Source organism: Macadamia integrifolia, unplaced genomic scaffold (genome assembly GCF_013358625.1).
Source record: "Macadamia integrifolia cultivar HAES 741 unplaced genomic scaffold, SCU_Mint_v3 scaffold1913, whole genome shotgun sequence".
In the NCBI taxonomy this organism is placed as follows: domain Eukaryota; kingdom Viridiplantae; phylum Streptophyta; class Magnoliopsida; order Proteales; family Proteaceae; genus Macadamia; species Macadamia integrifolia.
In genome coordinates this window covers 69,006-86,620 of record NW_024868415.1, presented here as the reverse complement: position 1 = coordinate 86,620, position 17,615 = coordinate 69,006, and the positions used below count along the sequence as shown (strand labels likewise).

Below are 17,615 nucleotides of genomic sequence, written 5' to 3'. Positions count from 1 at the left end.
TGAAATTATTTAATCATCGTTATGTAACAAACCATAAACTCTGACAGATAAATATTAAAAGTTTCTATTTTAATCTTAATTTTATTTTTCAAATCAAAGATTTGATTACAAAAGTATACTTCGATTTCAATAAGCAACGAAGCACCTCAAAAATTGTATCTTTAGTTTCCATTAATGGAAAGATCAATATATTTTCCTTCCTAAATCAATCTCTCATGCAAGATTCTTTCACCTTCTTCTTCCTTTATAACAAAACTCCAGAAAACCCACTCTTTAACTCTTTATTCCTTCTCTGCTCATTCAAAGCTATTGAGATCAATCTCTGGTATATAAACTTACTTCCATTCTTCTCTTCTTTCACTTCTTTATGGTTTCTTTTTCTTAGTTAAATGTTCTGTTTTGCAGAATTAAGATCAATATGGAGGAGGAGATGATAAGTACTGTTTCAAATATTGCAGAACATTCAGATTCAAATAGTATGATCAGTACCAACCCACCGGCGGCGAGGAGGAGGAAGCGTCAAAGAGGCGAAAATATGCCATCTTCGTCTTCCTCCCCACGATACAAAGGGGTAGTGATGCAGCAGAATGGTCACTGGGGTGCTCAAATATATGCAAACCATCAAAGGATCTGGTTAGGTACTTTCAAGACTGAGAAGGAAGCTGCTATGGCTTATGATAGCGCCGCCATAAAACTCCCGCGAGGTGATTCACACAGGAACTTACCATGGACTGAAGTAACAGTTCAAGAACCTAACTTCCAAGAACTTCATAGTACTGAAATTATTCTGGGTATGATCAAAGATGGTTCTTATCAATCAAAGTTTATGGATTTTATTATGAGACAATGTTTGAATATTGGAAACAACTACAACACAGCAGAAGGAACTAATCAACAAAGTCGCCGGAGAAGAAATAAACAAGGTATCTTTTATCATGAACTGTTTCATAAGGATCTAACTCCAAGTGATGTGGGGAAATTGAATAGACTTGTGATACCTAAGAAACAAGCTATGTCATGTTTCCCTACAATTCATGTTGAAGTTGGTGCAGAAGTTGGAACAGAACAGGGCCAAGTTGATCATCAAGATAGTGGTGATAATAAGGTGGAGGCAATGCATTTAACCTTTTTTGATAACCAGTATAAGCCATGGAGCTTCAGGTATTGTTACTGGAAAAGTAGTCAGAGTTATGTCTTTACTAAGGGCTGGAATGGGTTTGTGAAGGAGAAGGATTTGAAGGCTAATGATGTCATTACCTTTTATTTCTGTGATTATAGAGATATTAATTCTGGAGAGGTGCAAACCTTTTATATGATTGAGACAAAGTCCAAGAATACTGAAGAAGTGAGAGATGATAATGGATATGGTTTGGAAGAGATAAACCCTAGAGGTGTAGTGGAGGAGCATGGTATGATCAGAAGAGAGGAGGTGATTAACAAAGGTTTTAGACTTTTTGGTGTAAACATTGCTAGTTAATGAGAATGATGGAGAAGACTCTTTACCCAAACTTCTTCAATGAAGTTCTTTCCTTCTTTTTTTAGTCAAATGCCAAGAGCTTATGTAGTGAAGACATTGATCTTCAGTTTTTTTTTTGGTAATAAATTAAGTTTTGTGAAGAATAATATTTGGTTGGGGCATCTAATCTTAACCTTCCAATCATGATTTGAAACTTGTATAATTATATTATCAGTTGCAATAACTATGAGATTATGATGCAACAAAGATAGAACCATGCTAATATTCTTGGTTTCAGCTATATATTTAATGAAATTGATAAAAAGAAGTTGCTTAAGTTTTAGCCACAAGGTATGGAGTCTATGGATTGCGTTTTCTTCTAACCACGACGAAGGAGGAATCCCCTCACCATTACCATCGGTCTGTTTGATTTGACTAAGGAGAGGTATTTCGGGATGCGAGTTTATGATGACACATGAGTTTAATCACAACGGTATGGTGATACTAGTTTTTTGGTTTTTGTGGTGTGGGGTGGATGAGGAGCATTATGGTTGTAATTGCAATAAGTAAGGGTATTCAAAAGCTATGCAAGTTTAAGGCTATGTTTGATATGTGTTCGTGGAATGCATTATCTATATTAGGGGTGTCAAAAAAGCCCGATCAATCCGAACCAGCCCTAGACCACTTTGGGCTCAAACAGGGCTTGGGCTGAGATTTCAGCCCATAGGGTGGGTTAGGGTTGAGATTTTCAGGCCCGAGGCACGGTTGGGTTGGGTTTGGGTTAAGGTCTCAACCCAACCCAACCCAACCCGATCCAACCCTACCCAATCCAACTCAACCATGTGTATTAAGTATATAATCATATAAATATGTTAATAATTATTAATGGGTACTTATAGAAAAAGGTCTTTCGTTTTCCACAATCTCCACATATAAGAAAACTTTGGTCTTTGGGCTCTGCAATGCATCGAGATCAAGCAACCAAGTAACTGATAGTATTGGGTTGGACTAGATTGGGTTAAACCCGGTCCAATCAGAGTCCATCAAGGTTGAGTTGGGTTGGGCTAAACCTGACAGGGTTAGGCTTGGGCTGAGATATCCCAGCCCGACCTAGGGCTGGGCTGGGCTGGGCTTGGATTGAGTTAAGAGAAACTCCGCCCAACCTGGCCCATTGACACCCCTAATCTATATTGATTTGACATTTTATGATAATACAAATAATTGTTCTTATTTTAAATGAAACAAACGATGATGCCTGAGTTGAGGAGACATTTCTATGGGAAAAATAATGGCTGTGGCAAAGAAACAAATATCTGAGTGAGTACCTAGGATCATTGAGGAATTGGAATTGAAATTGGAATTGAAATTGGAATTGAAATTGGATTTTGTTGTAATTACAAAAAATGAAAAACTTATAAACAAGATTAGATTTTAATTTGAGACTTTGAATGTCATAACAATTAAGATTTGGAGCCCATATTAAACGAGACTAGTTTCTAATTTTGGGACTGTTTAAATAAACTAGACGAACCCAAGGGGGTAGCGTAGTTGGTGAGCAACGAATTTGGTACGAGCCTTAAACTCGAACGTCTTAAGTTCGATTCCCACTAGACACACCTTTGTCCGCTCACACCGGGGTGTTTAGTGTTGTCATTGCTTTCAGTGAAAGTTGAATGACTCTCATTGAACCTCGATATGACTTGGGCCATGCGATTGTGGGGTCAGTATGGGCAAAAATGGAAATTGAACCATACATTACTATATTTTAGGAAAATGGGCTACGAGGGTCAATGTAAACAGATTGGGAATAGATCGAATTCTGATTGGATCTAGATATTCCTTGACTGGATTCGAATACCCCTAAGCAGACAAGGATGCAAACCGAATTCGGATTTTCGACTATCTATTTGTTCTCTGACTTATGTAATCTGGACCTACCTCCCCCCTAATGAATACAGTTTACTCTTCTCCCCCTAACTAAGTCGGGCCAAAATATGAATGGACCTCATAATTGAGACCCAAATCTGAACCAGAATATCAAACCTGAACCAGTCCTATAAGCCACATTGCCACAGGGTACCCCCAACTCCTAGGGGTGAGAGAACCAACCCGATTTAGTCCGGTCCATTACTAGCCCACCCAATCACCTACAAAAGAGAGAGAGAGAGAGAGAGAGAGAGAGAGAGAGAGAGAGAGAGAGAGAGAGGGGCAAGGTTCAAGGGATCAGAATCGACAGGATCCGACTGGAATGACTCCCTGATCACTTGGCTCCATGGAGAGGATCTTTTTTCGAATCGGAACTAAAATCGTCTCAAACCATAGATTCAAGGATCGAAACGGTCTCTATCCGGATAAAAATTGATCGAAATAGGTCAAAATCCCGAGAATCGGTCCCTCAGATCTGAAAACTCAGCGAATCAATCATGCTGAATCAAGACCCGGACGATTTTCCGATCTCACGATGTTTAAAACCGTGCAGAGCAGAGAAGTCAGAAGATGCTCTACACGACGGCATTTCTTCAAAGCCACGTCAAGTATATATAAAGCTGTTATGGACTTTCACAGAACAGTTCTTTTACTGTTTGGGGATTCGAATCGAACCCAACAAAGAATTCGAATTCAAACACCTTTCAACTCAAAAACCATTGTAGAGTGTTTGTTACGATCTTGTGGTTTCCTTCCATTTTCTTTTCCAAATTGTATCGGTTACAGAACTTGCATCCTAGAAGAGAGCCATGGCTGATCCAGACGAAAGCCCTTCCGCTAAGAAATGGTTGCCTCTCGAAGCCAACCCTGATATCATGAACCAGGTCACTCTCTCTCTCTCTCTCTCTCTCTCAATGCATGTATCCGATTGTTGGGTCTGTCCTGGATATGTGTATCTTTTTTTTTTTTTTTTGCGTGTTCGATCTTCTCGAATTTACATCGTAAGGATGATCGACCCAAGTGGATTCAGTCTTTGGAATTTATTTAGCAGTTGAGTTTGTTGAAACTGGCGGAAGGTAATCGAAATCGAAATTTGTATATATTTCTGAACTTAAAAAGAGTACTTTGACTGACAACGTTGTATTTAGGTTTGAAACTGCTTGACTTTCGATGAAGAAATTAAACTGTAATGGAAATCCAGAACTTTGTTCATCTATGTTTTGGATGTCATGCAGTTCTTGTGGGGCCTCGGTCTGCCAGTGGATGAAGCAGAGTTCTATGACGTGTATGGTTTGGATGATGAACTCTTGGAAATGGTTCCGAAGCCCGTGCTTGCTGTGCTTTTCCTTTATCCCCTTACAGCTGAGGTATGAAACTCAAGATCTTCTCAGTCAGATTTTGTATATTCCGCTACTTCCCCCAATTGGTTTCAGGTGTGGGCAATTTTCAGTTCTTTTGGAATGAAACTTTTTGTTTTGGTTATTCCTGTCACTGAATCTTACCAAGTCAATCTAATCTGATGAACTGATTGAGATGCCATTTTTTCTTCCAGAGTGAAGCAGAGAGAATGTTAGAGAAAGAGATTGTGAAGAAGGTATTTACAATTGAATTATGTTCGTTGATTTCAAATGCTATTTATTGTTGAAGTTGTTCCCCACCCTCTCACGCCCCCCCCCCCCCCCCCATATATATTTATATTTCGGTGATTAAACTTTTCGTGCTGTTTTAATAGATAGTACATGATTGGTAAGTTTAACCCCTTCCTTTTGTTATTAAAACCTCTTAGCATCATGCATTCAAATTGAGAAGTTAAAGTACTTGTTGTGTCCAATTGGTCTCTGTAGAATAATGGGGTGAGACATTAGTATAAAATTTATAAAAATTGGGAGAGGGTTCCCTAAAACGGCAGTGTGGCCTCTACACCAGGGTGTGGGCTAATGGATGCACTAATAGAAGCATCAATAGAGCGGGATTCCCGTATTTCATGACTGCTGGAGCAGTCATTTCGCCCCCACTGTGTCTGGGCATGGGGGCTATGCTGCCTTTTAGGCTTCTTTTTCCCTTCAAAATTTTAGCATTTTGTGTTTGACAATTTGTTGACCTGGTGTCATGCAAAATTTTGATTTATTTATTTATTTGAATGCTATTTTAAAATATTGTGATTTTGTTTTGCCTGCAATAAGGATATAAGGTATAGTTCAAATAAAGATGTAAATTCTGCTGGGTTGCTAATGACTCTCCAGAAATGTAAGAGGTTGCTTTTAAATGTAAGAGTCTTGTGAAAAAACATATGGATCCTACTTCATGTTGTACTTCCCATATATATGGAGGTACAATGTACGCTCCACACAGCCTTCTGAAATCTTTTTACATTTTGAGAAATAAAATGGGCTTCCTAATTCATGTTCTCTTTGGTGGATGGCACCTGTAAGATGTGCAAATTTATTCTCCTTAAAAATCAGAGAAACAAAGTTTTGGCATTTCTTGCATCACTCCTTGAGGAAAAATATCAGAATTGTAAATTAATGCTGTTATTGGATAGCTAACAACAACAAAAAGAAGAAGAAACTGTTATTGGATGCTTTTCCTGACACCATATCCATTAGGTGTGAAGAATTTCATTTTTACACCTTCTCTCATTTTTTTTTTTTTTTAATCCTTTCTTCTTAGTTCTTCCATGCTGGGCAGCAAGTTAATTTTCACCTGCTCATTGAGCTATTCATCTTCTCATGATTAGCATTTAGATAGAAAGATTAATTGTATTATTGGTCCTGTGGGTGTAGGAACCAAGTGAAAAAGTTTATTTCTTGAAACAAACTGTGGGTAATGCTTGTGGAACTATTGGACTTCTTCATGCAATAGGAAATGTATCTTCAGAGATTAAGCTCTGTAAGTTTCTTTTGATTTAATTTTCACAGAGGACTAGTACCATACATTTACTGATATGCTGTCCTTTTGTTTTATTTTTTGGGCGAGTAACAATGCATATACTTGTATTGAAGTAGGTAGTTCTGTTTATTTGTGTCTAAGTATCAGGCACTAACTGTGTATGTATTTCGTGCATGAGATCATGACGTTATACGCAAGCTTTAAAGTACCGGTATCGGGTATTGTGTCGGAAGGTTGATTTTAAGAGACATATCATATTGTATCAGAGAGATGTAAGTTACACTAAAGATAAGCATGGAAATGGTCAAGGAACTTAGGGAAATGCTTAGGATACAAGCAAATTATAGTTTTAAAGCATCAAACGCTATAAATAAGTAATATGCAAAATATATCATGTATAAAAAAGTATAACAAAGTATGATGACAAATGTATTTCAATTGATTATGAATAAGGATGGGGTTTCTTACATGTACTAATAACAAAAAAGATGTCATTCTCAGTTTGGAATATTTAGAGTTTAGATGCACATATCATTGAAAAAAAATAAACACCTAATTTGATGCAATTGTTAAAGTTCCCCCCCCCCCCCACTAATCTAGTGATCCATTGCAATAAAAAACACTAAAAATCAATATTTGAGTTAAAAAAAAAATAAAATCAATGTTTTGATAGATAACTGCTCTTGGTAAGTGTTTTGGAATCACGGGTTGTGTTCTATGGTTTATAAGAGATGTATCAAATGTATCAACCTGATACAGTCGATACAATTTTTTTAGGTATCGTATTGGTATCTTAAACATATGAATATATGATACGTATCGGTGCGATAGGATACTTTAAAACCTTGATTATACATGCAAGTATTTGTATTGTTACTATACTTGCATTAAGTAGGTAGTTCTGTATAATGACCATATACTTGCATTTAAGTAATACCAATAAGCGAGTATACCTATACAGAACTACCTACTTAAATGTAGATTCTTTCAGCTATATACTTTCGTTTGAGTAATTTTCAGGCAAGTAACAATACATATACTTGTGTTTAAGTAAGTTATATGGCACCAGATACATGTACTTCCATTTAAATAAATATTGGCCAAGTAAGGATACATATACTTGCATTTAAGTAGGTAGTTCTGTATAATGTGTTAGTTTATGTTTATATAACAGCAGTACTTTGGGGAATGGTTTATTTACTTATTTTCTTTTGTCTTATATTGTAATTTTCCTTCTTACCTTTTACCTCCCTAGAGAGGTGTATGTATATCCCATCATTATATTGGTAAAGCAATATAGGGGAGAGAGATTGATTCTCTCTCCCATACGGTTGCACACTTCTCTTCTCTCTTCTGTTTTCTCCTCTCAGCTTTTGGTTTCTTCTCTCTTCTCTTGAATCAATCCTTGCATTGTTTCCAAACTTGGTGGAATCAGCCATGTATCTTAAGACACAGATGATAAGGGGGTGGAGGTCTAAAAGAAGTAATTGACTATGTTTTTTAAAACTGAACACACAAAGACTTATCTCAACTACTTGGGGTTGCGACGTTGCGTACATGAATCCTAGTCCACACTAGTCCACTCCATGCATGGCATTATCTGTTCTTAGCTCATAAGCCTTAATGTCTGCTCTCTCTTTTGTTTTTGTTTTTTTTTGGTTTGAGGATCACACTTAAACTCCTTTAAAAAAAGGTGGGGGGGGGGAGGGAACTGTTCATCACTTCAACAAGAGTTATTTTGTGCCTTCCCCTTGTCCTTTTGAGCTGTAATGTCTCCTATTTGGATCAGACTGCTAGTACATTCATTGGTCTTTATTTCAGATGGCTGATCCATCTTAGTTTACATTCTTTCTTTTTGTTTAAGACTGAGATTTTATTTTTTCTAATCTGAGGCCTTGCTTTGTAAACTGATTGTAATTACCGCTTAGAGGAGTTTGAAAACTCATCTCATCTCATCGCAGTAAGCCTTGAACATTAACTACATAGGTTCACTTGCATAAATCGTGTTCAAACAGGCCATGATGGCTTAATCAACAGCTCAAACAAGTCTTAAACAGTAGCTTAACACTCAGAAAATATGAAGCAGACCGAAAGAGAAGAAGAGAACAAGGGAATCGATGGGATAGGTGTGGGTAGGAGTAGGCTCTCTCAGCCTTGGGCCTCTCACTCACAGCTATCTTAGCTGTTGACGCAAGTCTTTCTCAGACCAAATTCTGCAAGTAAGAGCTTTCAAATTCATTAATTCAAATGTGCTTGAAGCTTACAATTGGCTGGCTTTTATAGGAGATGCCTAGCTCCAAAATTTGGTAAATTACAAAAGAAGGAAACTTTAAGAAAAAGGAAGTTGTCTTCCTTGGTCAAGAAGAAAGACAAGAGCATGGTTTGAAGTATCTCTGATACCAGTACAATACCCTTCGGTACATATCTTAAATTCAGCTAACCGATACGGCGACCAATACCGATACTTTGGTCCTTGATCTTTAGCATATCTTAGCGTATCTCCAATACGATACGATACCCTCCGATACATATCTTAAATTTAGCTGATCGATATGGCAACCGATACCGATACTAATTCTTGGAAAAGAGAAACTTCTAGAGAGAAGTAATTGAATCTAAGTACTTGTTAACTAAGAAAACATGAAAAAGGAAACAAAATTATTTCTAGAAAGCTGTAGGAATCGATGGGTCTCTTGCGCTGTTTAAATCTCACAAAGAGACAAAACAGAGGTCAACAGACAAATCGGTGGGGAGAATTTGTCCTCTTGAAGCTGGTCCAAGTCTGGTTCAATGGGACTGCTAGCCGGACCATATTAATGCTGGTTCTGGTTCTGGTTCTTCTTCCTGCAATACTTGAGGCCATGCATGGGATCGTCATCTACATCAGTCGAAAATTGCTGTCTTAGATGATTGTAATCATCCAATTTATCATTATTTGGATGGTAAAGGAATGGAGGATGAACCAATGAGAAGTTCTAGGTAGATTGATTTTGAAATAGTTCTCCATGGTTTGTTATCTATTGCTTCAATTCTTAAAGATTACTTATGCTGGTATTTTTCTTAGCTGTGAAATCTTGATCTTTGGTATGCCATGCCCTAGTTAAATTAAAGAAAAGTCCATCTCTCTATGTTGCAAAAAATAATAGTTGCGAAGTGTAAGTTCATTTCAAAGATTCAAAGTTTTAGCTTGTAACTAATGTACCTCTTATTGGAGGCGAGGGTTACAATCCGAGGTGTAGCTGCATATTGTCATGCTATACCCTGTTGCAGTTGCATGAAAGGATTTTTCTTATTTGGGGATGTTCTGTATTATTATTATTATTATTTTTTTGGGGGGGGGGTTTGGGTTTGTGGGTGGGGTGGGGAATTAGAGTAGGGGATTTGGTTGAGTTTGTATTTCTTGTTAGTTGCTATTTTTTATGTTTTTGGAGTCTTACAAGAAGGTGTAATCATCCATCGATGGGCTAGTTTTTGATATTGGAATGAATTTAAACTTTTGTGACTGCTGTGTGAGTTTGTTGGTGTTCTCTCTCCTCAATATCCCTGCTTGACTCAAATCTGTCTTTCCCCATTCTCAGGTCTGATTTTATCGTTCTTCTTTTTTGTCTGTTATCAATTGTCTTATTAACTTTGTTGCAATTTATTTATTAAACCAAGCTTGAACTATGTTTCTGGGTGGTAGTTCAGAAACAGTATTGGGTTGATTTCCATGTCCCTAATCGGTTCACCTTGGCAGTAGGGGCCTTGATACCTATCCTTGGTGTTAGAGCAAACACCAACTTATACGAAAATAAACAAAGACTGATCTGCGCAATGCACAGAGATTTAACGAGGTTCATACACCGAAGTGGTGTGCTACGTTTTTGGGCGAAGAAGAAGATGTTTCACTATGTAGAAGAGAGAATACACCCAAGCAACGACGAGAAAACTTGCCCTGAAACCCTAGCTCAATAAACCCCCCAAATTACAATGACTTTCTCAACAAGACGATAGTACATTATATACTCCTCCAAGTCGTGGGTCGATCCATCGGATCACGGTCGATCGGGTCTAACCCGTAGCCCCTTCACCCCCATACGAGATTAGTGCTGGGCTTAGGGCTTGGGCCTATCGGCCCAACCCCTCTGCTTCCATCACAGATCTCAAAAAACTTTCCATTCGGGTCACCACCAAAATATGTTGGAGCGGGTCATTCTTCAAAATGGGTCAAGAATTCGAGACAAACTTAACACTTGGGGTGACCTAACCCGTGAAGTTTGGTAGCAAAACCTTATGTGCCCTATGAGAACCTACTTGAGTTGCAAAACTGGTTCCCTTCTACCCCCAGATGCAATTTCAGAAATTAAATTTGATTTGTTTACCTGTTAATATGAGGGTTGTTGGTTGGATTCACCAACCCTGTGATATAGTGTTCTTACCTAAAATTTTCAGATTGATTGAACTCTGTTTGGAAGAGTTCTATCACCTGCAACTAATTCCCTTGCTGCTGGTTCATATTCTAATTGTGAGGAAGAAGGTGAATCTTCTTCTTGATCAAACGAAGGGAAAGATCCTTTATTTATTTATTTTAAAGTCCTTTCTGAATGCAATATTTTATTTTTATCCTCGGGCCATTTGAAATACCAGATGGTCTTCCTCCTTATCTATATTTATCATCTGATCTGCTCTGCTCTTGTTTACCTTCACTTCAGTTTAATTATGAAATTGCCACTGCCATTGCTACTTGATTTTCTTATCATATAGGTGGGCGAATAATGACTATAATCAGGCTTATTGATCCTGGGATCACATCAATACTGCTTTTAAGAACATTCAAACTTCTATTTGGGACACTTGTGACATTCTGTTTTTTTTTACATGAATTATTACCAGGTGAGGATTCATACCTTGATAGACTCTTCAAATCAACTGCTCACATGGATCCAATGGAGGTATAGTTCTGATTCAAATCTTTTCAGTTCCATCATCTGGTGGTTGATTAAAAGAATATCCTCTTTACTTTCCTTCTGATACTTTTTATCTTTCATGTATATTTGTGCTTTGTAGCGTGCTTTATTTCTTGAGAAAGACACTGAAATGGAAGCTGCACATTTGGTAGCAGCTTGTGCTGGTGATACAGAGGCAAGTATTGTTTTAAGGGATAAGTAGATATATCCTAAAGTAATCTTATCTACTTTTGACGAAAGGTATTTAGATCTTTGCATGTGTACACGGCGAAGTTTGGGATGCAAGATTGTAACTTCGTAAGAAAAGAGTTACATTTTCACATTTTGGTATTCTTTAGAAAAAAGTCTAAATCTCAAGAAAGAGCATGCAGAAGGTATCTACTGCATCTTTGCTGTAAATTTGACCCACCCTGGAGGCCTGACAAGCTGATTATGGCATATTTCGTGATGCTATTATCTGGTTCAACCATTCTCCTCTTTTGGCTTCATTGCTGTTTGGATAACGAGGAAGAAGTGTATAAATTTAAATCTAGTTTCAGTCCTTTTCATTTTCTCATTTAGTTAGTGAATCCTTTATCTGCGAACAAACTAATAATGGGCCACAAATCTCCTGTTTGGAGAGTGAGGGAATCAATTCATGCTACTGCTATTCATCTTTTAGTTGGCATTAGTTTGAAAGGATTATGGAATAAAAGCAGCATTTTATCCAAGGTGAAGAGGAGTTGGTACTTGGTAGTCCTCTTCCCCCCCCCCCCCCTCTAATAATTTGGTTAATGGTATTAAAACTGTGGCGGATGTTTTATTTCTCTTCTTTATAGTTTAGAATTTAATGCTATCTGTTCTTGTTTCCTCTTTAGGCTCCAGATATTTGGTAAATCATTTTTGTTCTTGTTTTCTTTTCTACTTTTCAATGTTCACTGCTGTTTGGTTGTATTGATGGTGTATTTCTCTTCTATTACAATTTAGATTAGAAATTTATGCTTGCGTTCTAATAAATTGTTATTCCTGTTCAGACTCCAGATATTAATACGGATGTGGACACTCATTTTATTTGTTTCTCATGCGTGGATGGTATGTATTTTTCACTTTTTCCCCCCTGTAATTTTTGGCTGACAAGTTGTGAACTTAGTTGTTCTGAAAAATACAAAATAATCTGTAGTATGGAATATGGATCTTCTAACCCCCATCCTCCCAAAAAGTTTAACAGCATGTGTCAAGTGCTTATTGGAATTCCCCATTTGTAGGAGAACTTTATGAGCTTGATGGAAGAAGATCACAACCCTTATCACATGGTCCATCCTCACCCAGCAGCTTGTTGCAGGTAGTCTACATCTTCTTAATTCTTTATGCTATCCTTTGAATCTTCAATCTTTCTCATTATTAAAGTACTCATCCATGCAATTTTCTTCCTCTGTTACTCCCCCCTTTTTATTTTCCGTCATCACTACACGGCTTAAAATGAAAGTTGAAATCATCAGAATGGAATTAATAAGCTTATGAAGATTGTCATTGTAAGATATGTAATACTGCAATGTTGATCCACCCGATTTTTTCATTATTTGTGTTAAATTAGTAATCTTGTTTTTAGGTAGTGCAACTTTGTTAATGCATAAGTTGGTTATTTTCCTTGCCAATCTCCTGGTGTAGAGGGTTCTGATATTACTTATGGTTTTATTTCATGGCAGGATGTAGCAAAAGTCATAAAATCGATGATCCAAAAAAACCCTGACTCCATAAATTTTAATGTTATTGCACTCTCGAGGAAAAGTTCTGGTGCTTCATAAAGTTGGCATTTTAATGCATCTCCCCCCCCCCCTTCTCCAAAAACAAACATTTGCTCCTTCCTTCGTTGTTCTTCATTTGTAACTACTAGCTAGTCCTGTACTCCACTGAGAAGAAACGGTGTTTTTTTCTTCCAGTGAGTTGTTAATGTGAAACACTTTTGGCATCATCCTTTTCCTGCCATCACTGAAAGAAATCACAAATATATTTGTACTCCCTTCTGTGATACTTTGACTACTAGTGAGTCTTATGTTTATGTCTCCAGGTTTTTTTCAATGAATTTTCTGTTCACTAAATGTTGTTATGCTTTGACTCATTGATGGTGGCATCAATCTTAAAAAATATATGGGGATGGGACAGGCATGCCATCCGCTCTAGGTAAGCTAGTGGATGTTAGGAACATAAGAGAAGAGGGGAGGGGAGGGGAGGTCAAGGGAAGGTAAATGAGTCTTTCGCTGGCAAGGGGAGAGAGGGAGAGAAGCCTGGCACATCGCTAGCGTGCTTAGCCACCGCTCCAAGTAAACTAATGCACATCGCATCTTGTCCAGAAGAAAACCAGGAACTCTTTTAAGTTTTGGTAACTTATAATTTGGGAAGGAAGATGAGATTTTATAATTGGGTCTATTTCTTCATTTATTTTATTTTATTTTTATTTTAATGGTAAAAAAAAGAGAGAACTACAGTAGAGAAAGAGAGGAGAAAACATTGTTTTTGGGACTACATATATAGAAATTAGTTCTAGAAGTTATTGCCATCATAGCTAAGTTAGCCGCATGAGCAACCAGTTCATTAGTAGGCCTGAGCGAGAGAGAAATGGTACGGAGTGAATTAACGACTTAAAAAAAAGGGGATGGTGCTCAAAGGCTATGATTTGGTTGTCGGGTTTGAAAAATAGTCTATTAAGATCTTCAGAGTTGGTCCAGGCTTCTTTAATCTTCCAGCCTCTTCACTTTTGGAAAGATGGGCAGAATGCTTATTGTGCTATTCCACGTGATAGATCCCCTTTTCTTTAGGGTACTGGGTTGGAAAATGATTTTATCAAAAAGAGGGTTAGAAAATGGATCTATTGTGGAAATATTTTGTAGATAGAACCTTCGCCCACATAGTCTCTTTCACTAATTAACTGCCAGCCCAATTTGAGCAAAAGAGCCTTAGTACTTCAAAATAATTATTCATATAGATATATTGAATCATTTCTCATTTCATACTCTACCATGTCTAGTGTGTCTAAAACGGTTTTAGTTTTTAATCAAGAATGGTTTTCATTAATGATTTTTATTAAAAAAGCAAAAGTCAAAGATATAAATGAATCTAGCATTGCTAAGATGGTTAAGCTTATTTAGAATATTGCTCCTAGAAAGAAAAACATTTAGATTGATTGGGTTTATTCTAGATACCTGAAGTCCGATTCTACTTGGACTGCTTGATCCTCATTGAATGCTTCTTGGGTATGAAAAAAAGATTCTCAAATATCAGTATCTTGTTTTTTATTCTATTCAATCATTTATTGGTGATGGTTTTAACATATTGCTCTGACTTGATAATTGACATATTGATGGTGTTCTAATTCTTAACTATGGTGATAGAATCAGGTATGATAAAGGTTCAAATAGATTGGTCAATGGCTTCTGGGCCCGAGAAATTCTGTTTCTCTCATTGAGGTTTGGTATAAGCTTCAGATTGTTAGTTTGAGGTCTAGAGGTAGTAGAAACGTTATTCATTGGATGACAAACTCTTCCAAGAAGTTGTCCCCTCCTTTTGCTTGGAATTTGACTAGATATAGTGTTCTCTTTGCTCCTTGGTATAGATTGGTTTGGTTTGGATTTTCCATTTCAAGGCATTGCTTTATTGTTTGGAGAGCTTTCTCTTATGCTCTTCCTATATATGTAGGATTTTCTTTCCCAAAGAAATATCATGATCTTTAACTATTGTCTTTGTTGAAATTCCATTGAAAATGTTGACCATCGATTCTTCTCTTGTCCCTTCTCCAAATCAAAATTAGAAAGGTATCATTAGAAAGTGTTGAGCTTTTCCTAGAATAATCCTTCCTTTTGACTAGAATGAAAATGGGTTGTGAAGATTTTAAACGAAAAATCCTCTTGTGATATTCTTAATAAGTAAATTTTTAGTGCAATGATCCATCGTCTATGGTGGAAGAGAAACAAAAGCACATGATTTACCACTTTACGTAATATTGAGCAAATCTGAAACATTATCCCTTTTGAAATTAAAAATAAAATTCTTCATAATTATGTATTGTGCCCGACTCATGCAAAAACAAACATCTACCCTCTCCTTGGATCTCTCTCTTATTACTCTTTCCCCCTTAATTTTCATATATCACTCCTATTTTGAATGTCCTTGGCATGTTAAGGCTCTAATGAAAATAGATTATGTTCGCAAAACTTCCACAATCTCTTCCTGAAGAGAACATGAACCTTTCGATTCATTTGACTCTCACGCTCAATTTCTTATGTTCCTCCACGATCAGTTTCTTACGGAACATATAAGAACATTCTTTCCCTTTTTTACTGTAATAACCCTATCTTCTGTTCACTTTTCTCTTCTCTCTTCATATTAGATACTAAATTTATAAATTCCAAAATCTCAAATGATGAGTAAAATATTCAAAAGACTCTTTCAATCAGACAAAAAATCTGTAATTATCAACAAAATTATTATTATTTTTTTTAATTAGTAATTTTTTTAATCTACAAAATTCTGCTTTCTTTATCTTTATGTAAGAATAGATCACCGATTCATTTAGTCTATGCCCTCAAAGAGAGACTACCATCATGCCCACTAACACTCCACTGGGTGGCACTTAAGGAATACTACTCCTAATGATTTGGGCAATTTTTGTTCCACGTTTTTATTTCTGATTGATTTCAGTTCTTGAGAGATGTCTTCATTTTATTTGTTCACTAAAAAAAAGAACAAAAACAAAAACAAAACAGAACAGTAAAAGCACTGATGGAAATGGACCCCACAAAGAAAACATATGGAAATACTACTAATACATATAACATCCATGACCCACCCATAAAAAAACCCATGCAGGAAAACAAAAGCTAAAAAACTATGATCGAAGCAGAGACTCCACTTGATGATCTCCGACCCCAGTTGCCCCACAGATCATTTATCATCATCATCAACCATGCATCCAGAGCTTAATAAGAAGCTTGAGCACCACTCTGCTGGTGTCCAAACTGCTCCATCCTATCCCTCATATCCCTAGCCTTACCCCCCAGCTTATAACTTGCATAGTCAATCTGGTCCGAACCAGGTGGTTGTTTTCCAGTCACGTACTTATATATCCATGACAACACCGAAATCGCAGCCACCGCCAACCCACCCGAAGTCAGAAACCCACTCACCAGCATAAACACCGCTATCGCCGCCGGCACAAGTACTGGGCTACATATCACCAAAACCGGCGTCGCCACCGTAAGTCCTATCACCGTCGCCGCCAAAGTCAGACCAGAAAGCAACAAAAGAGTTCCTCCCGCGGTGACGGCAGTCGCTGCCTTCACCAGCTTCCTAGTACGTGGCTTTTGTTGTTGGTATTGGCCGTACAGTGGGCGATATGCGTCGGCCATTTGACCACCTTGCGGGTACTGCGGGCGATGCTCCGCAATCAGGTTACTGAATCACTAAGAAAATGAAGATGGAAATGGGAATGGGAATGAAAGAAGGAAGGCTGAGAAGGTGCTCATATGGATGTGTTGTTTTGCATATATAAAGAGGAGAAGGGTGACACGTTGGGTGGCACGTGTGGGAAAAGGAAGTAGCACGTGTTTGGAGGGTCTCATGCAAGGGTTTTGCATGAAAGTGAGTCAGTCAGTTTTATGACTCGTGGCAGTCTAGACGTCTTGTTTGGAGCAGTGGAAGTATCGGCGATACTTGTGAGGAGGGGGGGGGGGGGGTGACACTGTTGCAGTTACCATCACCTTGTGTCCTACATTACAAATTTGTTGTCGCTTCTGAGGTTTTTTTTCCTTTGATTGGGTCTGATTTCGCATCCAGGGAGTGATTTCGATATATTTTTTTGGCAAAAAAGTTGTGGTATGTAGGTGTAAATAATGTTTGCGTTTTTCATTTTGGATTTTGCGAGTGTCAGAATGATTTGTATCTCATAAGTTGGGATAAACAGACTATGTCCCCCATTTTTTTCTTCATTATTTTGTTTCTCTTATTTAGTAAAATTTTAGGGGTTGCCCCAGGTCCCATATAATATTTGGGTTAAAAAAAAAAAGTTCGTAAAACGTTCTTCATAGATAGCTGTGGATTTAACCACATATAATCTGAATCGTTGAAACCTTTCTCTCTCATTTTAACAGACACTGACTGTGACAATGACAACAAGTCATCTCATCCAAACCACATCCTAACTCCAAAACCTCATCCCAATTCATCCCCTGGGTTTCTGTCAGGTTCAGAGATTTGTTTATCAAATTAGAGGTTGTGATGTTGCTATCAATCAAAGAATTATTTGCAGATTCAAATTATGGCTCTTTCAATAACAAAGAGATTTTTCTAAACTTAATCCAAAAGGAGAAGCTATTCAGGATGATAGAGTAGAGAACTCTTCCATTGATTCTCACCATAAACTAAGG

General features: G+C 37.4%; 3 protein-coding genes across 3 annotated transcripts; 2 read left to right on the top strand and 1 right to left on the bottom strand.

Moving 5' to 3' along the window:
• The first annotated feature begins 418 nt into the window (after positions 1-418).
• On the top strand, positions 419-1,500 carry LOC122065171 (AP2/ERF and B3 domain-containing transcription factor At1g50680-like). Its single transcript, XM_042628974.1, has 2 exons — positions 419-1,036; positions 1,070-1,500. The coding sequence occupies exons 1-2, from the start codon at positions 419-421 to the stop codon at positions 1,475-1,477; spliced, it is 1,026 nt and encodes a 341-aa protein (XP_042484908.1). The 3' UTR covers positions 1,478-1,500.
• A 2,515-nt stretch (positions 1,501-4,015) lies between these two features.
• LOC122065172 (ubiquitin carboxyl-terminal hydrolase 3-like) lies at positions 4,016-13,295 on the top strand. Its single transcript, XM_042628975.1, has 9 exons — positions 4,016-4,266; positions 4,618-4,749; positions 4,935-4,976; positions 6,166-6,271; positions 11,144-11,202; positions 11,318-11,392; positions 12,231-12,288; positions 12,462-12,538; positions 12,903-13,295. Exons 1-9 carry the CDS (start codon positions 4,192-4,194, stop codon positions 12,999-13,001), a joined length of 723 nt encoding a protein of 240 aa, XP_042484909.1. The 5' UTR covers positions 4,016-4,191; the 3' UTR covers positions 13,002-13,295.
• Positions 13,296-15,981: 2,686 nt separating this feature from the next.
• LOC122065173 (oleosin 1-like) lies at positions 15,982-16,685 on the bottom strand. Its single transcript, XM_042628976.1, has one exon. It carries the CDS (start codon positions 16,596-16,598, stop codon positions 16,170-16,172), a length of 429 nt encoding a protein of 142 aa, XP_042484910.1. The 5' UTR covers positions 16,599-16,685; the 3' UTR covers positions 15,982-16,169.
• Positions 16,686-17,615: the final 930 nt, after the last annotated feature.

What these genes read in the sequence shown, in the direction of transcription:
- LOC122065171 (XM_042628974.1), top strand. Translation starts at nt 419, where the DNA reads ATGGAGGAGGAGATGATAAGTACTGTTTCAAATATTGCAGAACATTCA. An exon ending in CATGTTTCCCTACAATTCAT is followed by an intron (nt 1,037 to 1,069) that starts GTTGAAGTTGGT and finishes GGAACAGAACAG; the next exon opens with GGCCAAGTTGATCATCAAGA.
- LOC122065172 (XM_042628975.1), top strand. Translation starts at nt 4,192, where the DNA reads ATGGCTGATCCAGACGAAAGCCCTTCCGCTAAGAAATGGTTGCCTCTC. An exon ending in ACCCTGATATCATGAACCAG is followed by an intron (nt 4,267 to 4,617) that starts GTCACTCTCTCT and finishes GATGTCATGCAG; the next exon opens with TTCTTGTGGGGCCTCGGTCT. An exon ending in AGAAAGAGATTGTGAAGAAG is followed by an intron (nt 4,977 to 6,165) that starts GTATTTACAATT and finishes CTGTGGGTGTAG; the next exon opens with GAACCAAGTGAAAAAGTTTA.
- LOC122065173 (XM_042628976.1), bottom strand. Translation starts at nt 16,598, where the DNA reads ATGGCCGACGCATATCGCCCACTGTACGGCCAATACCAACAACAAAAG.